This window comes from Dendrobates tinctorius, unplaced genomic scaffold (genome assembly GCF_039654945.1).
Source record: "Dendrobates tinctorius isolate UK_male_01 unplaced genomic scaffold, ASM3965494v1 ptg000388l, whole genome shotgun sequence".
Taxonomy (NCBI): domain Eukaryota; kingdom Metazoa; phylum Chordata; class Amphibia; order Anura; family Dendrobatidae; genus Dendrobates; species Dendrobates tinctorius.
The window spans coordinates 4,006,976-4,029,830 of record NW_027362054.1 but is presented as its reverse complement, the minus strand read 5'-3'; the positions used below and the strand labels follow the sequence as shown (position 1 = coordinate 4,029,830).

General features: G+C 46.3%; 1 protein-coding gene across 1 annotated transcript in view; it reads left to right on the top strand.

The window, feature by feature from the left end:
* The first annotated feature begins 13,146 nt into the window (after window positions 1-13,146).
* The window catches only part of DHH (desert hedgehog signaling molecule), a 107,941-nt gene continuing 98,232 nt past the window's right edge, over window positions 13,147-22,855 (top strand). The window contains exon 1 of the mRNA XM_073563472.1: window positions 13,147-13,749. Coding sequence (XP_073419573.1) covers window positions 13,450-13,749 — 300 coding nt within the window. The 5' untranslated portion in view covers window positions 13,147-13,449. The remainder of the gene's footprint in view (window positions 13,750-22,855) is intronic.

Below are 22,855 nucleotides of genomic sequence, written 5' to 3'. Positions count from 1 at the left end.
TCAAACTTTGTGTGTCAGCTAGGCTTCTCAAGAACAATGCCTTCTGACTCGTTTCAGGGGCTACCCTCGACTGACTGTCCCCCGGAAATCTCTCTCCGCTAATTCCCCATTAACACTCCTCTAATTAGCTCTCTAGTGTCCTACAACAGTGCTCCATTATGAATGTGCTCAGTGCCCCCATCTTGTGTCCATTTCCACTAACTACACTGTCCCTAACATAAATATATATAACACAATATGGCAGTAAACACATATACACAGCTTACATATAATGCACAGATTGATACATACAATACATTCAAACATATCCATAATTTAAAGGTAAACAGTGTTAACAATATTTACAGGGCTAGGGCCTGACCTCCTTACTCTTAAGTCTGTGCAGTGTGAGTACTGAGACTCCACACTACAGACATGATATTGTGACGGGTCATGCTGTGACAGTCTTTAGTAAGGAAGAGGGAGCTCAAACTGTCCCTGGAGCTGGGAAACTAACTATTCCTATCCCGGGCGTACTCTTAAAGATAGAGAGACTGAGTCTCCGACCTTACTATGCTCCTATAAAACCCTAATCTGTCCCTTCCCCCACGCCATGAGGCATGGGACATAAATGAAAGGTAGACCAGACACAAAGACAAAACAGGGATAACAGAAAACCTCTATAATCCAAAAGCACTAACCAACACTAGGGCGGAGGACAGGAACAGGAAGGAATAAACTAAATGGGAAAATGTGCGGATATAAACACACACATAAAACAGCAAATAACAGAACACTACAACTACAACTCCAACTACTTAGCTTTAGCACACAGCACAGGAAAACAAATCTTTCATCAGCAATGACTAAACGCCCAGAGCCGGCGGTATATATAGAGGGAGTAAAGTTGCAGTTGCAGCTAAGAACAACCGGGCTGGATTCTTCTCTTATCCAACATCATATAAGAGTCGGGAGGCCACCCTAAAAATTAGACTGCCGTCTGATCTCGCCAATATGTATGAAGGTGGGGAAATATGTCAGGGGGGAGAAATGGGTATTAGTTTCTGCAAAAATGTATGTAATTTTTATGTGAAAGTGGAGGCGCAAGGTGACCTTGCTATGAGTTGAAGAGAGTTAATAATGTAATGTCACAAAGCTAAACTCAGGCGCTGCCTTTCCCCACAGAGACCTTATTTGAAAGGTGTTAGTCATCTATGCTTTCTAGTCATGTAGTAGGTTAGACCAGAAGATCAGGGCTGCATCATTACATTTTACACACTGAGAAACCTGCTCTAAACTATTTTGCGCATGTTCTTTTTCTGCTGTTTTGCTGCCTGCTAATGATGGGTCACCATCATACTGGGAGAAGTAGTGGTATACATAAATTCCATTTAAAGGCAAACTTTTATTCAAAAATGTTAAAAACACCTACCCAATGCAAAAAAAGGTAAAATACCAATAATGAAAAAAGACCAAACCTTTAATATCCCTGCACTAGGCCTCTATAAGAGAGGTACTTATCATTGGCCAAATTCATCCGATGATAAGTACCTCTCTCGTTCTTGAGCCTGACATTATCTTACAAATACATCTCTGCCCTGGTGGCTGGTGGGGTAGTTAGGATATCTTTTATGTAGTAATTGTTTAAAGCATTTAGCCTTCCAATAAGCATTTTTTTGGCTTGGCATGTCAGGTGAATTTGCATTAACTTATTACTGATTATGTAAAAAAGTGTTGGGTACTTATCTGCTTAAGTTTGAATTTTTGATTATGATATATCTGTTATTTATTGAGGTATAAGAAACCTGCTGAGAAACAATTATGGCCGCTGTATTGTATATTTTTCTCCTCTATGTTTTCATTTCTGCACTATAAGACATTGTTTTCCCACCTATATCAGTAGGGAGATAATAGGGGAGTGAGGGACAGTCCTCGTTGAGTGGGGGTGCCAAAAAATCATTTCTTAGGGTGCCAACCACCACAGTCAGGAATAAATCAGTCAGGCCTAGTGCAGGGATATTGTAGGTTTGGTTTCTTTTCGTTATTAGTATTTTACCATTTTTTTTGCAATGGGTAGGTGTTTTTTTAACATTTTTGACTAGAATCATGGAATCCTAGAATCGTAGAGTTGGAAGGGACCTCCTGGGCCATCTGGTCCAACCCCCTGCTCAAAGCAGGATTCGCTAAATCATCCCAGACAGATGTCTATCCAGCCTCTGTTTGAAGACTTCCATTGAAGGAGAACTTACCACTTCTCGTGGCAGCCTGTTCCACTCATTGATCACTCTGTCAAAAAGTTAGACTAAAAGTTTGCTTTTAAAGGGAATTTATGTACACCACTATTTGAATTAATTTCCTTAATTTTTTGACTTTGTACAAAAATGGGAGAAGAAGTACACTCCCCCAGTGAAAAACATTGGGGAATATCCACTTGGACTTAACAAAAGTTAACTCATTAGGTGGCAAATATTTTAATTGGTAATATCTCTGTAACAGAAAGACAAAATAAAAAGATAATAAATAATGTTTTATTCAGTTCTGCAGTCATTGTACATTGTGTGTACAATTTAACATGAAAAATTTGGTGAAAGGTCCTCTTTAAACGTATATATAAATATATATATACACTGCTCAAAAAAAGTAAGGGGAACACTTAAACAACACAATATAACTCCAAGTCAAGCACACGTCTGTGAAATCAACCTGTCCAGTTATGAAGCAACACTGATTGTGAATCAATTTCTCCTACTGTTGTGCAAATGGAATAGACAACAGGTAGAAATTATAGGCAACTAGCAAGACAACCCCTATAAAGGAGTGGTTCTGCAAGGGGTGATCACAGACCATTTTTCTGTTCTCATCCTTTTTGGCTGTTGTTTTGCATTTTGTCATTGCTCTCACTTCTAGAGGTACATACAGTAGCATGTGTCTATAACTCACAGAAGTTGCTCATGTATTGCAGTTCATCCAGGATGGCACATTAATTTGAGCTGTGGCAAGTAGGGTAACTGTGTCTGTCAACGCAGTGTCCAGAGGATGGAGCAGATACCAGGAGACAGGCCAGTACACCAGGAGACATGGATGAGGCCTTAGGAGGACAACAACCCAGCAGCATGACCGCTACCTCCTCCTTTGTGCAAGGAGGAACAGGAGGAGCAGTGCCAGAGCCCTGCAAAATGACCTCTAGCAGGCCACTAACATCCATGTGCCTCCTCAAACTGTCAGAAACAGACTCCATGAAGGTGGTATGAGGGCATGACGTCCACAAGTGGATGATGTGCTTACAGCCCAACACAGTGCAGGGTGATTGGCATTTGCAAGAGAACACCAAGATTGTCAGATTCAATATTGGTGCCCTGTGCTCTTCGCAGATGAGAATAGGTTTACACTCTGTGGCGGATTAAGTGGACTATGGGCCCGGGGCTGTTCATAAAACCTGGGCCCCTGTACCCCCCTTCCCACCCGAGCGCTGCGGTCCCCGTGCGGGAATTGACAGCTGTACGGACCGCAGCACTTGGTTTGCTGCGGGTCCATACGGAAAACCCGCCACCATTCCACCACGTGTGGACATGGCCTAAAAAGACGTTGCACATAAGCTGTAGGCCTACGGCCAATACGCACAAAATCGCCCAACGTGATCCTGGCCATAGGGGATCCACTTTAATGTCCCCACTTTAATTTGAAGTCCCCTTACTTCATCCATTGCAGTCCCCTATCACCCACTCACTTCATCTGCAGTGCCGCTTCATCATTTGCAGCCCCTTATCCCCCCTTCCATTTCATCATGTGCAGTCCCCTTCCCCCCCAACTTCATGTGCAGCCCCACTCCCCCATCATCATGTGCAGTTAATTTTACCCCCACATCATGTGCAGTCCCCCTTACCCCCAATTCATCATGTGCAGTCCCCCTTACCCCCAATTCATCATGTGCAGTCCCCCTTACCCCCAATTCATCATGTGCAGTCCCCCTTACCCCCAATTCATCATGTGCAGTCCCACTTACCCCTTAATTCATCATGTGCAGTCCCACTTACCCCTTAATTCATCATTTGCAGTCCCCCTTATCCCCCACTTCATCATGTTCAGCCCCACTCACCCCCCCTTCATCATATGCAGCCCCACTCACCCCCTTCATCATGTGAAGCCCCCACTCATCCCCCCTTCATCCTGTACAACCCCAGTCACCCCCCTTCATCCTGTACAACCCCAGTCACCCCCCTTCATCCTGTACAACCCCACTCAACCCCCTTCATCCTGTGTAGCCCCACTCACCCCCCTTCATCATATACAACCCCACTCAACCCCCTTCATCCTGTGTAGACCCTCACCCCCCTTCATCATATACAGCCCCCAGTCACCCCCCTGTCATCATATACAGGCCCCAGTCACCCCCCCTTCATTGTGTACAGCCCCCACTCACCCCCTCCCCCATTTAATTCATTTTATAAATAAAAAAAAATAAATAAAGTTCCCCATACTTACCTCACAGCCGGCTCGCTCCCAGCAGCGCCTCTGCTTTCAGCATTCTCCGGGACATGTCGGCGCGTGCACGATGACGTCATCGTGCACGCCCGACATCTGACCCGGAAGTACAGCCTGAGGGAGCCGGAGCTGAGCAGCCGTCAAGGTGACGGCCGTGCACAGCTCCCGGCCCCGGCCTCATAGAATGTGACGCGGGCGGCTGTATGCTGCCGGCGGCGTCACAGCACAGGGCACGGCCGGCACTGTACAGGTGCTGGGGGAGCGGCCCGGGGGGCATTTGCCTCTCTGACACCCGGCCCAGCCCGCCTCTGCCCCTGGGCAGTGGCGTAGCAACTGTTTGTGGCGCCCGGGGCGGTCGAAAAATTTGCCGCCCCTTTGGGCGTTGATAATTCGGAAGCATCCGAAGAGCCCACATTACACTCAAAGATCTAATTTTTAGTCTGCTACTAACTCTGCTATTATTTCTAAATTTCTAGACTTTCAACTTCTTGCAGTTCTCTATATGTATGTATTAGCTTGATGATGCTGGATGAAGACCTAATGGCTTTTTTTAATACTAATTTTTAATAATGTGACAGAAAAAAACCCAGAAAGTACAAATTATTTTGGCGGACAGGGGGCGGACACTGACAGCTTGGGGTCCCTGTGCAAGAACTGTGTCCGGGCCCCCCTCCTTTTATGGCGTCAAAGCTACGTGTGTGTATATATACATATATATATATAGATAGATTATTGATGTTATATAGCCACACACACACACATACAGGTATATATTACATAGTCTCCTTTATTATGTATATTGCTGTCCCTTACACAGTGCCTTCTCTTGTTATGTACAGTTCCGTCCCTTACATATTGGATTATATAGAGCCCTGTTATTTATTACATACCGTCCTGTCTTGTTGGCTGTATAATGCAATGATGGCTGATGGAGCATGGGAAAGCTTCCTTTCTAATGGAGGAGCTGATGGACTGGTAGTTTGGTCACCGGCTCTTCGATCAGCAGTCATTTTATATCTAAAAAGAGAGGGGACTATGTAATAAAAGAGGGCACTGTAAATAACAAAATTAACAAGAATACACTATGTAAGAGACAGCACTATACATAACAGCAGAGGAAGCTATATAATAAGGGACGGCATCATATATAACTAGAGAGGATGGTACGTAATAAGGGATGGTGTTATACATAATAAAAGAGGAAACTATGTAACTAAGGATGGTGTTATACAGAATTAGTGAGTACACTATATACTAAGGGACTGTGTTAGACATAATAAGCGATAATGTCTTCCTCCACCTCCCCCTGTTCCTAAGGCCATTATAAGTCCCCCTTCCTCCCATCCCAATCCCCCACACCCCTCATTGTCCTCCTCCCCTCGCATCCCATTATTGTCCTCTCCCCCACCTCCATCATTTTCTTCTCCACCACTATCTTTGCTTTCTCCCCCACCACTCCCATCATTGCCCATTCCACCACCTCCATCATTTCCTCCTCCTCCACCACCCCCATTTATTGCCCTTTCCACCACCACCATCATTGCATTCTCACCCACCACCCCATCATTGCCCTCTCGACCATCACCCCATCATTGTCTTCTCCCCATCACTGCCTTCTCCATCACCCCATCACTGCCTTCTCCCCATCACTCCCATCATTGCCTGCTCCATCACCCCATCACTCCCATCATTGTCTGCTCCATCACCCCATCATTGCCTGCTCCATCACCCCCATCATTGCCTGCTCCATCACGCCATCACTCCCATCATTGCCTTCTCCATCACCCCATCACTGCGTTCTCCATCACCCCATCACTGCCTTCCCCCATCACTCCCATCATTGTCTGCTCCATCACCCCATCATTGTCTGCTCCATCACCCCATCACTGCCTGCTCCATCACCCCCATCACTGCCTGCTCCATCACCCCATCACTGCCTGCTCCATCACCCCATCACTGCCTGCTCCATCACCCCCATCATTGCCTGCTCCATCACCCCATCATTGTCTGCTCCATCACCCCATCACTGCCTGCTCCATCACTCCCATAATTGTCTGCTCCATCACCCCATCATTGCCTGCTCCATCACCCCCATCACTCCCCTCATTGCCTGCTCCATCACCCCATCACTGCCTGCTCCATCACCCCATCATTGTCTGCTCCATCACCCCATCATTGTCTGCTCCATCACCCCATCACTGCCTGCTCCATCACCCCCATCACTGCCTGCTCCATCACCCCCATCACTGCCTGCTCCATCACCCCATCACTGCCTTCTCCATCACCCCCATCATTGTCTGCTCCATCACCCCATCACTGCCTGCTCCATCACCCCATCACTGCCTGCTCCATCACCCCATCACTGCCTGCTCCTTCACCCCATCACTGCCTTCTAGACCATCACTCCCATCACTGCCTGCTCCATCATACACACAGACATACATACACACAGACATACACACACACAGACATACATACACACATACATACACACAAGACACCACCTCTCTCCTCTCACCTGTCCGCAGCATCGCCAGCGCTTCCTCCCTCACACAGCAGTGGCCGCTGAATGATGACGTCATTCAGCGGCGCTCCTCTGTGTGAAACAGGAAGCGCGGCCTCCGGGCAGGAAGCAGGACGGACCCTTGCCGCTCTGTTCCTGCTATTCACTCTTGCAGGCAGCGGAGCTGCCGTGATCGCTTCGCTCCCTGCCCGCCGCTGCACTGCACTGCAGGGTGGAATTGCTGCTGCCGCGCCGCCCCCACACACATGCCGCCTGGGGCGGACCGCCCCCCCCCCACGCTACGCCAGTGCCCCTGGGCCCCCGGGCCCCCAAAAAACCTTGGGCCCGGGGCGACCGCCCCATCCGCCCCTATTAAGATCCGCCATTGTTTACACTAAGCACATGTAACAGACGTAACAGAGTCTGGACCCGCCATGGATAAAGTTCTGCTGCCTGCAACATCCTCCAGCAGGACCGGTTTGGCAGCAGGTCAGTAATGGTGTGGGAGGCATTTCTTTGAAGGGCCACACAGCCTTCCACGTGCTAGCCAGAGGTACACTGACTGCCATTTGGTACCAGGAATATATCCCAGACCTATTGTTAGACCATAAGTAGGTGCACTGGGCCCTGGGTACTTTCTGATGCATGACAATGCTAGCCCTCATGTGGATGAAATGTGTCCGCAGTTCCTGCATAATGAAGGCATTGATGCTATGGACTGGACTGACTGTTCCCCAGACCTGAATCCAATTGAGCACATCTGGGACATCATGTCTCGTTCAATCCACAATGCCACATTGCACCACAGAAGGTCCAAGAGTTATCAGATGCTTCAATCAAGGTCTGGGAGAAGATACTTCAGGAGAACATCCGCAGCCTCATCAGGAGCATGCCCATGCATTGTAGGGAAGTTGTAAAGAGAGAGAGTTGAATGCAATGGAGAGCTGAAGGCAGAGGAGTTAACAGAGTAGAGTTTTTACTGTACAGGAAGTTAAACAAGGAATACTCCACGCAGGGAGACAAGACTAATAACAGCAACTACGGAAATTAAGTACAACCATCATGCACAATAGAAAGATATGCAAAAATGGGGTAACTTATCGCTTGCAGTTCTTGCAGGGGAAAGGCTGGAAAATCTCCCGAAGGCGTCGCAAATCGCGAACAAATTCTCTGGCTCTATTATGGAGGAACGAGAAGCACTGTCTTCCAACGATGCTGATGGATCTGATCCTGGCTGGCTTGAGTACGCTGGGTTGTAGAAACAGTCCTTTGTGTGGATTCCTCAGTGATGGTGCCGAACATGAGCCGTGTGCCCACTCACAGACCGCGGTAGCGGGCGGTACTCTGGGATAGTCTCTAGGAATGCAGCAAGTCGGCTTATCAGTCACCACAGGCAGGACTGGACTGTCCACAAGAACAGGGTCAGACAGTAACTCAATAGCGTCAAAGTCAATTGTGGGGTCGGCACTCTGTGGGAAGGGTGGCGTGGAGTTGTCAGCTGGAGCAGCGGAGAGGGAGTCAACCTTCTCCTGTCACTTTCCCGCCAAGTCTGACCCTTTCCCGTGCTCAGTCCTCTTTATATTTCCCGCGTCCCCTACAGTCTAGCGTGAAGGTCTTTCCCTCCCAGAAAAACCCTCCCCCGGCAACAGTGATGACATTCCCGATAGTTCCGGCCTCAAAGGGCACTGGATACCACTGACTGTGTCTCAGCTCATCATCTTACACCTCCCCTCTCATTTTACTCGCCATTCCACGGGCCAGGCATTTGGAACCTCGTTACAGATCAGGTTGTCTGTTCTAGCCGTTTGCCGCCAAATTATCTGATCCTGATTATGATTGGGGGGTTGTCCAGCCGTTGTTCATTCGAAGCGATGTCGATTGGAAAGAATAGTGGAGTCTTCTAATGGAGGCAAAGTTCTGCACCTGCTGCAATATTTTCATCTGGGGGCCCAGGGGTCGGACCAACAGACGTATTTTCAGATGGCTGCTCAGGAATTTCTTCTTCTTCATCTTCTACAGTCATGGGAGGCACCTCTTAGGAACCTCAGGGGTTTCTTCCCTTTGCATGGGGTCCTCAGAGAGGCATGTCTGGAGCATACTCCTGCGGACCACTCTGGTGGGCGCATTCTCTTCCCCTTCTGGGTAGATCTCGTATACGAGCCGTTCCGACCCGACGTTTCACTCTGTATGGCCTTCTCTCCCACCGATTTTCCAGCTTGTCACGGGGGATGCTTCTCCTGTACCAACACTCGATCACCAACATGAAGATCTGTCCCCCACAGAGGAAGCTTCTCAGGGTGCTCCAACTCCCGGGGCCGCATCTGATCTAGATGATGTAAGGTCTGTAGATGATGGCGATGTTCTCGGAACCAGGTAGACACCCCCGTTCATGGGTAATCTTCCTCTGGATCCAGCTCCGCGACTTCCCGTTTGCCCGAACAACAAGGAGTAAGGTGTGTAGCCGATGGTTTGATGGACCCGATTGTTATAGATCCACATGAGTCCGGAGACATACTGTGGCCACCTAGTCTTCCTGTTGACTTCCAGGGTCATCAGCATGTGGATTAGAGTACTGTTATACTGCTCACAGACCCCGTTTCCCTGAGGATGGTACGGTGTGATGTGCAAACTGTCGATCTGATAGATCTGCTGTAATCCATTACTTTTCCCAAGAAACAAGCTACTTGATCCGAATGGATCCGCTGTGGGCACCCATACACCTGGATAAAATATTTACAAATGGCGTGCTCAGCGGACTCAGCCGTTTGGTCCCGGGTGGGTGTCACTACCGCAAACTTTGTGAAGTGATCTACCATCACTAGACAGTGGACGTATCCTTGGTGGGCCGGCCCGATGGTCAAGTAGTCGATGGTCAACAGATCCAGCGGAGCTGAGGTTACTATCGTCTGAGTAGGAGCTCGTTGTTCTGGGGATTTGGCTAATTCACAAGCCCGACAGAGTCGACAAGCTTCCTCAACCGCTGCTCTTAGCCGAGGATGGTAAACAAACCGCTGTAACCACTGGAACGTTTTTTCAAGACCGAAGTGGGCCCCTTTTTCGTAAGCTTCGGTGGCCATAGCAGACAGCACCGTCTCTGGAATCACTACTTGCCAGGAAGCCCCAAATTCCCTCTGTAGTTGGACATTCCGATATAACAGCTCGTTTCTCATCTGAAGACGCTCCCACTGCCGAAGCATCTTCAATGCTTCTGGAATCAGAGCACTCCGCTGTTCTTGATTAGGCAGCTTCTTAAATGTCACCCACTGTCTGAACAGAGCAAGTTCACGATCCTCCTGCTGCAACCGAACCCACTCATCCCGAGATTTTCCCAACATTCTTTCATGATGGAGGGATTGTACTTGATCCAGCATAGCCGCCACCGTCCGAGCGGTCTTTCGGAACCGGGGAACCTCCTCTTCCTCTAACATCTCATCCTTACTCTTTCCTGGTGGTGCATGTCTTGCTCTGGATAGAACGTCAGCGTAGGTGTTCTCCGCCCCCCTTTTATAGGCGATTCTGTATCGGAACTTCACCATCCAGGCCACCCAGCATTGCTCCAAGGCCCCTAACTTGGCATTTTCCAGATGTGCTAATGGATTGTTATCAGTGCGCACCAGAACCTCCGAGCCGGACAGGTATTATGCGAATCTCTCCATCATGGCCCACACCAATGCCAGCAACTCCAGTTTGACGGAACTGTAGTTATCCAGGTTGCGTTTTGGAATCATGAAGGGACCAGCTAGCGTAAGTGATCACCCTCTCTCTTCCGTCCTGCACCTGCGACAACACAGCCCCAAGTCCGTGCAAGCTGCTGTCAGTGTGGAGAATGAACAGTATAGAGAAGTCCGCATAAGCCAGTACTGGAGCTTCGGTCAGCGCCTTCAAGTCACAAAACACCTTGTCTGGCCTCTTCTCCCAACGGATAGATCTACCCTTGGCATTTGGGGGTACCCCTTTCAGGAGTTCGAGTAACGGTTGCACCACCCGGGCAAAGTTCTTCACAAAGCGACGGTAGTGCCCCATCAATCCCAGGAACACGCGGACATCCTTTACGTTCTCCGGGGTTGGCCAATCTCGAATCACTGCAATTTTCTCCTGTGATGTCTTCACTCCCTCAGCGGAAACAACATGACCTAGGTACTCAATTTGAGTCTGGAACAAGTGACATTTTTGAGGTTTCACCTTTAGCCCATACTTCTGCAGAAGGCTCATCACTTGCTCTAGTCTCCGCAGATGATCTTCAAACGAGGCTGCTTATACAATGATGTCATCCAGATAGATAATCGTGGCCTCAAAGTTCAAATCACCTAGACACCTCTCCATCAGTCGTTGGAACATACTGGGGGCAGTGGCCAGGCCGAACGACATCCTGTTGAATTCAAAAAGGCCCATGGGGAGTATGAAGGCAGTTTTTGCCCGATCCTTGTCCGACATGGGCACTTGCCAGTAGCCACTGGCGAGATCCAGCGTCGAGAAGAATTTGGCCTTTCCCAACGCAGACAATCCGGGGCAGAGGGTATGAATCCCGTACAGTACAGGCATTAAGCTTGCGATAGTCTACACAGAACCGCAGTGACCCGTCCTTCTTCCGCAACAGCACAAGGGGAGCTGCCCATGGACTCTGGCTCTCCCTAATGACACCCGCTTGCAACATCTGACCGAGCATTTCTCTCACTTCCTGATATAAATGGGGGGTATCTGTCGATAACGTTCTCGAATGGGTGCTCTATCCCCCGTTGGTATCTCGTGAGTGATTGCCATGGTGCAGCCGAAGTCATCCTCATGGTTCGCAAAAACGGACTGATATCGCCCCAGCAATGCTTCTACTTGGTGCACTTGGGTGGGCGTGAGTTCAGACAGTGCAGAGCGCATCTGTTCCAGAATGTGCCGACCCTCTTGGATGTATTGAGGTTCGGCTGTTGGGGAAGTAGTGACTTTTACCAACCACGGGTCCTCCGGATTTACCGTCAGCTGTATGACCTGAGGCGGGATGACTTCTTTGGGCATGCCCACTATCCGTGCGACTTCAACTCTGCATGGGACGACGATCTCCTGGTCTGCTAATTTCACGCAGCGTACAAGCACCGTCCCTTCTCGTACCACGGCCAACGTTCGGGCCACCATGAGTCTCGCAGGCAGTTGTTCCACTACCGAGGGTTCCAATTGGACCTCCACCCCCTCCAGTACGGTCTGTCCTGGTGGTAGAATGAGTGGGGTGGAGGCTGGCACTACCACTTTTCCTAACATTTCCCCTTGACTAGAGACTTCCTGCACCCGAGCTGTGCGGATTAACTGTTGGAACACCACTGGTTTAAGGACAAGTGGGATGGCTCATCACTCAACAGTTTTCCAAATTCTTTCTTGGATGTCATCTGAGTGCAGTCCGATGATTCCCACGCAGCCATGTACTTGAATGGGTGAGTGGCATCCGATTTGGGCTGCAATTTTTCTTTCTCATGCCAAATCAGCATGCAAAAAAATAAATCGCAGTTCTGCACTGCCCCATAGAATAACATTGGTCTGAGTTCTATCCTATATAACATTGGATAGCACGTGTCCATGTATACACTGGTGTGAATAAAACCTTAATTGTAGTGATCTCCTGAATTAACTGTTGTTAAAAATTGAAAAAACATCTATACCAAATGTTAGCAATGAAAACTACAGCTGTTCCTGCAAAAACGAAGCCCTTGTACAACCACATCAGTAAGAAAAATACAACTCTCCGAATATGGTGACACAAAAAAACATAATATATAAACAATTATTATTTAAAATAGCTTTTTTTTTAATCACTGACCCCCCAAACAAAAGAATATATATATACACACACGATCACATGATACTAATAAAAAAATGTGTCGTTCTTTAAAAAAAAATAAAAAAAATCATACAATGAGATGGCTACATTAACAATAAACTATGTCTAAAAGAAACAAACACTAAAACAGCCTGGAGGTAAGTGGTAAGGGGTGAGACACTGACCAGAAGAGGGGGTGTGAGGTGACGTTGGGACCATGGTCTGTCTGATGAGCTATTAGACCCTTGTGGTCGGACTGCTGCAGGCAGGAGGGAGCCGGGCACAGGCTGGAGGCGTGCCCCGGGGTGGGGACAGTGCCCTGTCCGGCTCCCTATATCAGGCAGGCGATGGCCGGGGGCAGGCAGAGAGCCGGCATGCTGTGATGAGGACAGGCGTGTGCCCATGCTGGATGTGGCAGGGGCTTCTGGCTAGGCATCTCCCTGACGTCTCATCACTGACACTGGCATTCTATTCATTCTGCCATATGTGCCCCCTGGTTACCTAGGACTGTGCCCGGGGAAGTGATGACGCCCGAGCTGCGGTCCGGCTCTGCAGGTGCCTGGCAGTAGCAGCCGTCCTTACCTGGTCTGCCCATGACTGACCGCTCGGGAAGTTTCCGATCACACTCCGTGCTGCAGCGCTGCGCCATCTCTGGGATGCCCACCATGCCGCTGTGAGAGCGGAGATGCCATCAGCCCGGCGGTTGGTCCTGGTTGCCTGCTTCTGGCTCCTTCTGGTCCCGGTGAGGTGCTGCGGTCCTGGCCGGGGTCCAGTGGGCCGGCGCCGGTATCTGCGGAAGCTGGTTCCCCTCCGCTATAAACAGTTCGTGCCCAACGTGCCGGAGAAGACCCTGGGGGCCAGCGGGAAGACGGAGGGCAAAATCCGCCGAGACTCCGAGCGGTTCCGGGAGCTGGTTCTGAACTACAACCCCGACATCATCTTCAAGGATGAGGAGAACACCAGAGCAGACCGAGTGATGACTGAGGTGTGTACCCAGCAGGTGCCCCGTCCCGGAGCGCATACGATCGCGTTGTTCGTCTTGTGAGATGATTTCCTAATTATTGCTTATGTCATTCATTCTCTTCTCTGCTCCAAGGGATCGTTCTCCATGAGGGCTCCTCTCAGGGTGTATTGTGATAGCAGCATTACTGACTGATGCCATGTGGCTCTATTCTCAGCAGGGCACCCCTAGCCTGCGCCTTTATATTAACCCTATGAAGACTAGTGCTGAAGATGATTATATTGTAATATGTGGCAGCAGATCTGTAGCTGGAAAGGGGCTACAAGGTTCATCAATGACATACATAGGGTCAGACACTTTGGCCCCAAATCATGAGGGTGTTTCTGGGGTAATATTTGCGAAAATCAAAGTTGTGCAAATATCTTGCATTTTTGCTGGTGGTGAGATCGGGCACGAAAAAGCATGAATCTGATCCATCAAATCTGATGCCACCAAGGGGTCAGAAATATGACCTAGAAATATACTCTGGCCCTTTGCTGGAGTCACATTTCAGCAGAGGCACAATTGTGCGCTTATGTCATTAAGTGCCGCCTCCTAAAGCCTAACCATGGCTTTAATTTTTATTTCATAAATCAATAGTACGCATGAAAATAAGAAACTTTGTAATATATCTTATCAGAGAAGTCTGCTTCTTTATGGGACAGAATTGATCAGTCGTTATCAAAATTCTTATTTCTGGGGTAAAATCTGTGTATAGTGAAGACTTTCCCATTACTGAGAGAGGAGAGAAGAGCTGCGACTGATAAGATTCTATGTGGACTGGAGGGGGAGGAGGAGAAGTTCTGCCTCTGGCCACTCTCTCCTCCCCTCCTTTCCTCTACATAGAATCTTATCAGCACCAACCGCCATCTCCTATCTCTAATGTAACAATCTGCCTTCACTGAATGCACCAAACCGCTGCACGACCAGCTCTCCCCTCACCTACTGTATCCTCACCCATCCCTTGTAGATTGTGAGCCCTCGCGGGCAGGGTCCTCTCTCCTCCTGTACCAGTCGTGACTTGTATTGTTTAGGATTACTGCACTTCTATTTATTGTGTGTATTCCATGTAAAGCGCCATGGACTAAATGTTACTATAATAAATAATAATAATAATAATAATAATAATACAGATTTTACCCCAGAATTGAGAATTTTGAAATTGAAAGATCAGTCCTGTCCGAGAAAAGGGCAAAGTTCTCTGATAAGATATATTACAAAGTTGCTTATTTTCATGTGTATTATTGATTTATGAAATACTAATTAAAATGACGGTTACTCTTTAATGAATTGGTCGCACCTTCTCACGTGGTGCCATGCACAACACAAGACTTGAGGCATCACGCCCTTAGGGCTTAGGTGAGATTTTGCTCTCTCTACGTGTCCATGTTTTTGCTCATTGTGTTGTTAGGACAATAGCATAGCTGTAGTGGGTGCAGAGGTTGCATTTGCACCCAGGAGACCCAAAAGATCCCTTTGAACCATACTGTTAAAGAACCTTGATAGTTGGGGGCTTTGTTGGAGATTTTGAATTGGGCCCACAAGCTGCAAGTAACGTGACTGTGGTAAATGACCACTCTGGGGTTTTCTTTTATTTCACCACCCAGAGTTGGACTGGCGCTCCAGAGAACCAGAGATTCCTCCGGTGGGCCCTGGCTTCTTCTTCTGGAGAGTTCACAGTGCAAAACCGTGAGTGGGGGGAGAAAGGTGGGCCCTCAGAATCAAATCCTCTGGTGGGCCCAAGGTCTTCAGTCTGACACTGTCACCACCAAATAGGTATCAGTAATGTATATTGCCTGTGGTGCTCGCCATCTTCTGTTGTTCACAGCACCTCTTTGACTGGACTTGTGACTAGCCGTGTCACTCCAGTGTTTGCTAGTTGGACTGGAAGTCACCTCTCAGGGTGAGTCTGAGACTTCCGGCAGAGTCAGATTGCCGTACATCTTGTGTCGAGAATCGCATCGCTGGCCGGCACCTCTCCTGACCTGAGCATGACAGCGTGATGGATTACTATGCAGCTGTCAAGCTCAGGGCAGGAGAGCCGACAGCCAGGATGAAGTCCACGAGGTTTACCATGCGATTCTCACACCAGAGATACAGCAGTCTGTCTCTGCCCTTAGAACGAGGCTCTCATAGAACCATTTTCTACACGTTGGGGAAAGACAGTCTGATTATCCTGATCAGACTTTGATCAGAATGGTATCAGGTGGAGAGAAAAAAAATGTTTCTCCACCTTCTTCTCCGTTATGTCAGTCCATGAAAATCAGACCGCAGTCGGATGTCATGTCCACTTCTTGCACGGACCCTTAGACTTGCATTGCCGATTTTGATCCGATACTTAGATCAAAATCGGAAATGTCTCCAAATGTTTATGTGGACCACTCAGTCTGGGGCAAAATGGTACTTGTGCACAGCCCCATAGAATATCACAGGTGCGTGTGCTATCCGCAAAAAATAGTGCAAGAGCATCAGTCATGTGCATGGGCCCTTAGAGGGATAGTGACTGTGTCACCAGTGTTACCATTGACTTCGAGGCGGTCAGACCATACATGCTCACTTTTTTTTTTTTTTTAAATAGATTGTCAATTAGATTGCAGGTTGGCCCATAAAAGACCAAAATATATTAAAAAAAATCTAAAGCTGCCTGACCTATTTATTCTGTCATATATTTGGTGGCGTATGGATAAGGGCTCATTCAGGCACCAGTTTGGTTCGATTTTAATCAGTGTTCGTGATCAGTTTCATCAGAGCGCCATCAGATTTTCTCGAATGAAAAAACAATGATGAAAGTTTCTGAAGCTTCTCCTTTCAAATAGTGCGTGAAAAACGGACGGCATTCGGGTACTGAGCGATTTTTACATAGACCTTCAATGATGAAATTGATCAGAGACTAGGATCAAAATCGGACATGTCTCTTTGATTACCTGTGGACTATACAGCCTGCCAAAAATCACAGACATGTTAATAGTCCCATATACTATAAGACGTGCAAGGTCTATCCTTGAAGAACACTGATAGAACTCATTGCAAGAAAAGCTAAGTCTGTAGTCACTTTCTGTGATTGCAGACATATTAATCCCAACCAGCACACGCACGGCGAGGATTCGCCAGTTTTTGACCCAGGACCGTGCAATATGTATGAGTTATACATACTCCTGGCCAGTGGGTGGGGCGGCCTTGCTCTATACAAGTGTATGGAGAGAGGCCACGTCCACTGGCCAGGAGTGTGTATAACTCATACATATTGCACGGTCCTGGGTCAGAAACTGGCGAATGCTCGCCGTGCGTGCGCTGGGGAAATTCATAAGTCGGCAGTCACACAGAGTGACTACAGACTTATCAATTTGGACCGGACAACCCCTTTAATAGGTTTTCATATCAAAATTTAATCAGAATACTGGCAAAAAAAAAAAAGGATTTGACTTTTAATACAAAAGTTCACCTTCATACATCATTTTAGAATACATTAAAATGTGGTCTATATAAAAAGTTTGTAGCTTTGTAAATTCAATCCTTTGTTTATCTTCTACTGAAACTATGTTACAACTCTGGCACCTGAAATATAATTCAATGTATTTACAAAGTTACTCAACTTTTTTTTTATACACATGTTATCTGTGTGTGAAGTGTTTAGTGTGTTCAAAGGTGAACATGTGCTTAAAGAGAGCATGTCACCAGGTCAAAAGTGGCCAGATTCTACTGCTATACTGTGTTGCTATTCTCTGAGTATGTCTGGTTTTTTTATTGTTGTTTTCTTCAATCCTCCATATGGTTCCTGAAATATGGGCTTATTTAACTAGTGCTAATTTTTTAATCTCTTCTAAGGGGGTGTTTCTCACTGGATAATAATGCAGAGCAGCCTAAATAAACGCTCCCAAAGATTCCTTTGAGCCATGCCCCCTTGGAAAGACCAAAAAATTAGCATTAAATTGAAAGGCCCATAGCTCTAGAATGGTTGATAAAAAGAAAAAAAAAACACAAAAACCTACATACTCAGGGGAGCAGTAGAAATAAAATTGAAGTAAGGATGAGAAAACCCAAACAGTAAAGATCAGGGTTTGTTACGGACACCTAGTGTCCAGTGCTGAGCCTCCAAACACAGACTTCTAAACGGAAGTCCATGATACTGTATGGGTTCGTCAGACAAATAAATCTTGTTGACAACGTGACCCGGCCTGTATAACCGTGTTAAACAAATAAATGAGTAATTTAAAAAAAACAACATTGAATGTCCCTTATTTTTTTATAACCAGCTAAGGGAAAGCAAACAGCTGTGAGATGGTCTTATTATGCTTGGAAGGGGCCAATATCCTATTCATATCAGTCCACAGATGTCTGCTTTGCCTTTACTGGTTGTAAAAAATGGGGGTACCTATTCCCTCTATTTTTAATAACCAACATAGGTTAAGCAGACAATTGCAGACTGATTTAAGAGACTGGGAAGGTCCATGTAATTGGCCCCTTTTAAGCTTAAAAAGACCAGCCCTCAGCCATCCTAGAAATGGCACATCTATTAGATGCTCCAGTTCTTGCGCTTAGCCTCTGCTCTTTCAGATTTCCCTGGTGCATTGGCAAGTGGGGTAATGGTTTTGGAGTTGATGTCAGCAACTGGTGCTGACATCAAGCCCAGGAGTTAGTAATGGAAAGGCGTCTGTCAGACACCCTCATTACTAACTCTATAGGCAAAAGAAATAAACACACAAAAGTCCTTTATTTGAAAAAAAAAAACTCCCCAACAATTTCCATCTTTCACTCATCTGTAAAAATTCCCAAAAAAAGTCACGACAGTTAAATAACACTAAAAACACCCTTTAGTGCCGCATGAAAGACACTAAAGGGTGCTAGTTTATTATATGTAGGGGTTGGTGACTGATAATTTCCTTATCCGCATGTGTTTGCAGGGCAATTGTCCGGCTCACCAAAGTTCGGGTCCCTATTGGTTTCTATGGGGTTTGGAGTCAAGTTCGGGTCAAGTTTGGGTACCCGAACCAAACTTTGGACTAAAGTTCGGTCAAACCCGACGAACACGAACTTCCACGGGTCCGCTCATCCCTAAGTAGGAGCAAAAAGTGCCCACGTGTGACCAGCTGACATGCCCTCTTTAAAAAACAGAATGTCTTAAACCTAAAAAAGCAAACTGACGCTGTGGGATCCTATCCATTAAAGTTTTTATTTCAGAGTTATGATGTGATCAAACATATTGCTCCATTTGGCTTTTACGCAGCAGTCTAGGTCAGCTATGGCAGTAGGATGTGGCATGGGCAGACATGAGTAGTTACGCCCTTTTAGCGGCCACACTGCTGTCTGTTAAGGACATTTAAATGTGTTCAAAATAAAGGCTCAAGGTTTTTTAACTCTTTAACTACAATGGTGCTAGATGACCTTTTTTCTTTTATTGCTTCTTTCTCCTGACGGTTGAGCAGTATGTTTTTTATGGCGGGACTACACAGCGACTTTGGCCCATTCGGTCCCATTCAATTATGCTGTGATGTAGCAGCGGCATATAGCAATTTGGACACATGACCAGTCTTGCTGCCAATGTCTAGCCCCAGCGTAAAGGTGCATGGTTCCCCTTTAATCATCGATATTACTTTTGGCAACTTCTACAATAATTGTTGAAGAAAGTGACAATTATGGGACCTCTGCTGTTAAAGGAACATGAATCTGAGCCAATCAGTCTGTGTGGACAGTATTAGGCCGGGGTCACACTTGTGAGAAACTCGCACGAGTCTCGCATCTCAGTACCAGGCACTGCCGCCGGCACTCGGACCGGAGCGCTCAGCTGCATAGAAATACATGCAGCAGCACACTCCGGTCCCGAGTGCCGGCGGCAGTGCCGGGTATTGAGATGCGAGACTCGTGTGAGTTTTTCGCAAGTGTGACCCCAGCCTTTGAGCGGCATCAGCAGCGTGATGAGAATTAGGCCTCACTCACAACTCCGAATTTCACTTACGAGTGCTATCTGAATTTTCACAGATAGCACTCGTACCCATGATATTCTATGAGGCTGTGCACGTGTCCAATTTTTTTTTCTCAGATTGCGGTTTCCACGGAAAATATCAGAGACATGTACAATTTTTGGTTGGAGTCACACGAGTGTATGTTGCCTCGTGCGACAAAACTTGGGCCAATTATGAAAATCGCACTCGGCTCAAACTCTGTCAGAGATTGAGCCAAGTGTCAGTTCTCTGTGCTCCAATTTTCTCACATGAGAGAATCTCAGAGCAGGTGCAGAGGAGACGGAGAAAGTAATTTCTCCATCTCCTCCATTGCCGGCATCCGCAGTAAAGAAATGAGGGTGTTGATTGGCAGTTATGATCATGTGGAGTCATATTTGTACCGCTGTTTCTGATTGGCACATTATTGCTATGGTTATTTTGATGCATGACATCGATTGGTGGGCTTTCTTGGGGACTTTGTATTTACATTTGGATTAATTTTACTACATTTATAATAATGATACTATGTTGAGTAAAATTTACATGATATTATGTTGATTTACACGTACAAGTTTCTGATGGATGTAAATCTGTGTATTTATTGTAATTATATGTAATGGGTGTTACCGAAGTGGTGATTGGCTGTGCCACACCATAAAAGGTCACCATTTGAACTACATGTTGTTCTTGAAAAAGGCCACAATATGGTCGAAACGTTGTATTTTTTCACTGGCAGAATAAATCTTTGACACGATTTTTCACCTGGATGGGATGCTGCTCTCTTTCTTTTTATTGGACCTTTTTTTTATATCCATATGGCATCCGTCTGCCGAGATTTTCTGGCAGGCTTGCAAAATGGACATATAATGGAGTCCAATGACAGGTTTTCAAACACAAACGAAAGAATAGATATGGACACAAAGAATACATATACATATATATATATATATTATATATACACATGTCATAGAGACATATATATATACAGTTGTGGCCAAAAGTATTGACACCCCTGCAATTCTGTCAGATAATACTCAGTTTCTTCCTGAAAATGACTGCAAACACAAATTCTTTGTTATTATTATTATCTTCATTTAATTTGTCTTAAATGAAAAAACACAAAAAGAATTGTCCTAAAGCCAAATTGGATATAATTCCACACCAAACATGAAAAAGAGGGTGGACAAAAGTATTGGCACTGTTCAAAAAATCATGTGATGCTTCTCTAATTTGTGTAATTAACAGCACCTGTAACTTACCTGTGGCACCTAACAGGTGTTGGCAATAAGTAAATCACACTTGTAGCCAGTTGACATGGATTAAAATTGACTCAACCTCTGTCCTGTGTCCTTGTGTGTACCACATTGAGCATGGAGAAAAGAAAGAAGACCAAAGAACTGTCTGAGGACGTGAGAAACCAAATTGTGAGGAAGCATGAGCAATCTCAAGGCTACAAGTCCATCTCCAAAGACCTGAATGTTCCTGTGTCTACCGTGCGCAGTGTCATCAAGAAGTTTAAAGCCCATGGCACTGTGGCTAACCTCCCTAGATGTGGACGGAAAAGAAAACTTGACAAGAGATTTCAACGCAAGATAGTGCGGATGTTGGATAAAGAACCTCGACTAACATCCAAACAAGTTCAAGCTGCCTTGCAGTCCGAGGGTACAACAGTGTCAACCCGTACTATCCATCGGCATCTGAATGAAAAGGGACTGTATGGTAGGAGACCCAGGAAGACCCCACTTCTTACCCCGAGACATAAAAAAGCCAGGATGGAGTTTGCGAAAACTTACCTGAAAAAGCCTAAAACATTTTGGAAGAGTGTTCTCTGGTCAGATGAGACAAAAGTAGAGCTTTTTGGGCAAAGGCATCAACATAGAGTTTACAGGAGAAAAATAGAGGCATCCAAAGAAAAAAACACAGACCCTACAGTCAAACATGGCGGAGGTTCCCTGATGTTTTGGGGTTGCTTTGCTGCCTTTGGCACTGGTCTGCTTGACCGTGTGCATGGCATTATGAAGTCTGAAGACTACCAACAAATTTTGCAGCATAATGTAGGGCCCAGTGTGAGAAAGCTGGGTCTCCCTCAGAGGTCATGGGTCTTCCAGCAGGACAATGACTCAAAACTCACTTTAAAAAGCACTAGAAAATGGTTTGAGAGAAAGCACTGGAGACTTCTAAGGTGGTCAGCAATGAGTCCAGACCTGAATCCCATAGAACACCTGTGGAGAGATCTAAAAATGGCAGTTTGGAGAAGGCACCCTTCTAATACCAGGGACCTGGAGCAGTTTGCCAAAGAAGAATGGTCTAAAATTCCAGCAGAGCATTGTAAGAAACTCATTGATGGTTACCGGAAGCGGTTGGTCGCAGTTATTTTGGCTAAAGGTTGTGCAACCAAGTATTAGGCTGAGGGTGCCAATACTTTTGTGTGGCCCATTTTTGGAGTTTTGTGTGAAATGATCAATGTTTTGCTTTCTACTTCATTCTCTTTTGTGTTTTTCATTTAAGCCAAATTAAATGAGGATAATAATACCAAAGAATTTGTGTTTGCAATCATTTTCAGGAAGAAACTGAGTATTAGCTGACAAAATTGCAGGGGTGTCAATACTTTTGGCCACAACTCTATATATATAATTTGAACAGTTCTTCATAGCAGAATAGCCGCTGAAACATTTGCCGGCTTCATTGAAATCATTCCAAAACCCGACATGAAATGACACATGGTTTACATACAGTAAACCATTTCATTTCATGTTTTTTTTTATATGTCTTTCACTAATAATTAGATGAGGGTATGTGTGTAAAATTTGGGAGGTGTAGGTGTTAATTTAAGGGGTTAATTCGTTGAAAAAAATTGTGTGGGCTCACGCGGAAATTTGTCAACCAGAGAGGTAAAGCAGGTGAGTGAGGGCAGATTTTAATAGCCTTGAGAGGGACCATTGTTTTTGGTCCCCCTAGCTACAAAAATCTGCCCCCAGCCACCCCAGAAATGCGCATTTATTAGATGTGCCTTTTCTGGCACTTATCCTCTCTATTCTCATTACTGTAGTGGTGGCAAATGGGTTAATATAACAAAGGGTTAATGTCACCTTGCGATTGGAAGGTGACATTAAGCCGATTAATAATGGAGAGGTGTCAATAAGACACCGATC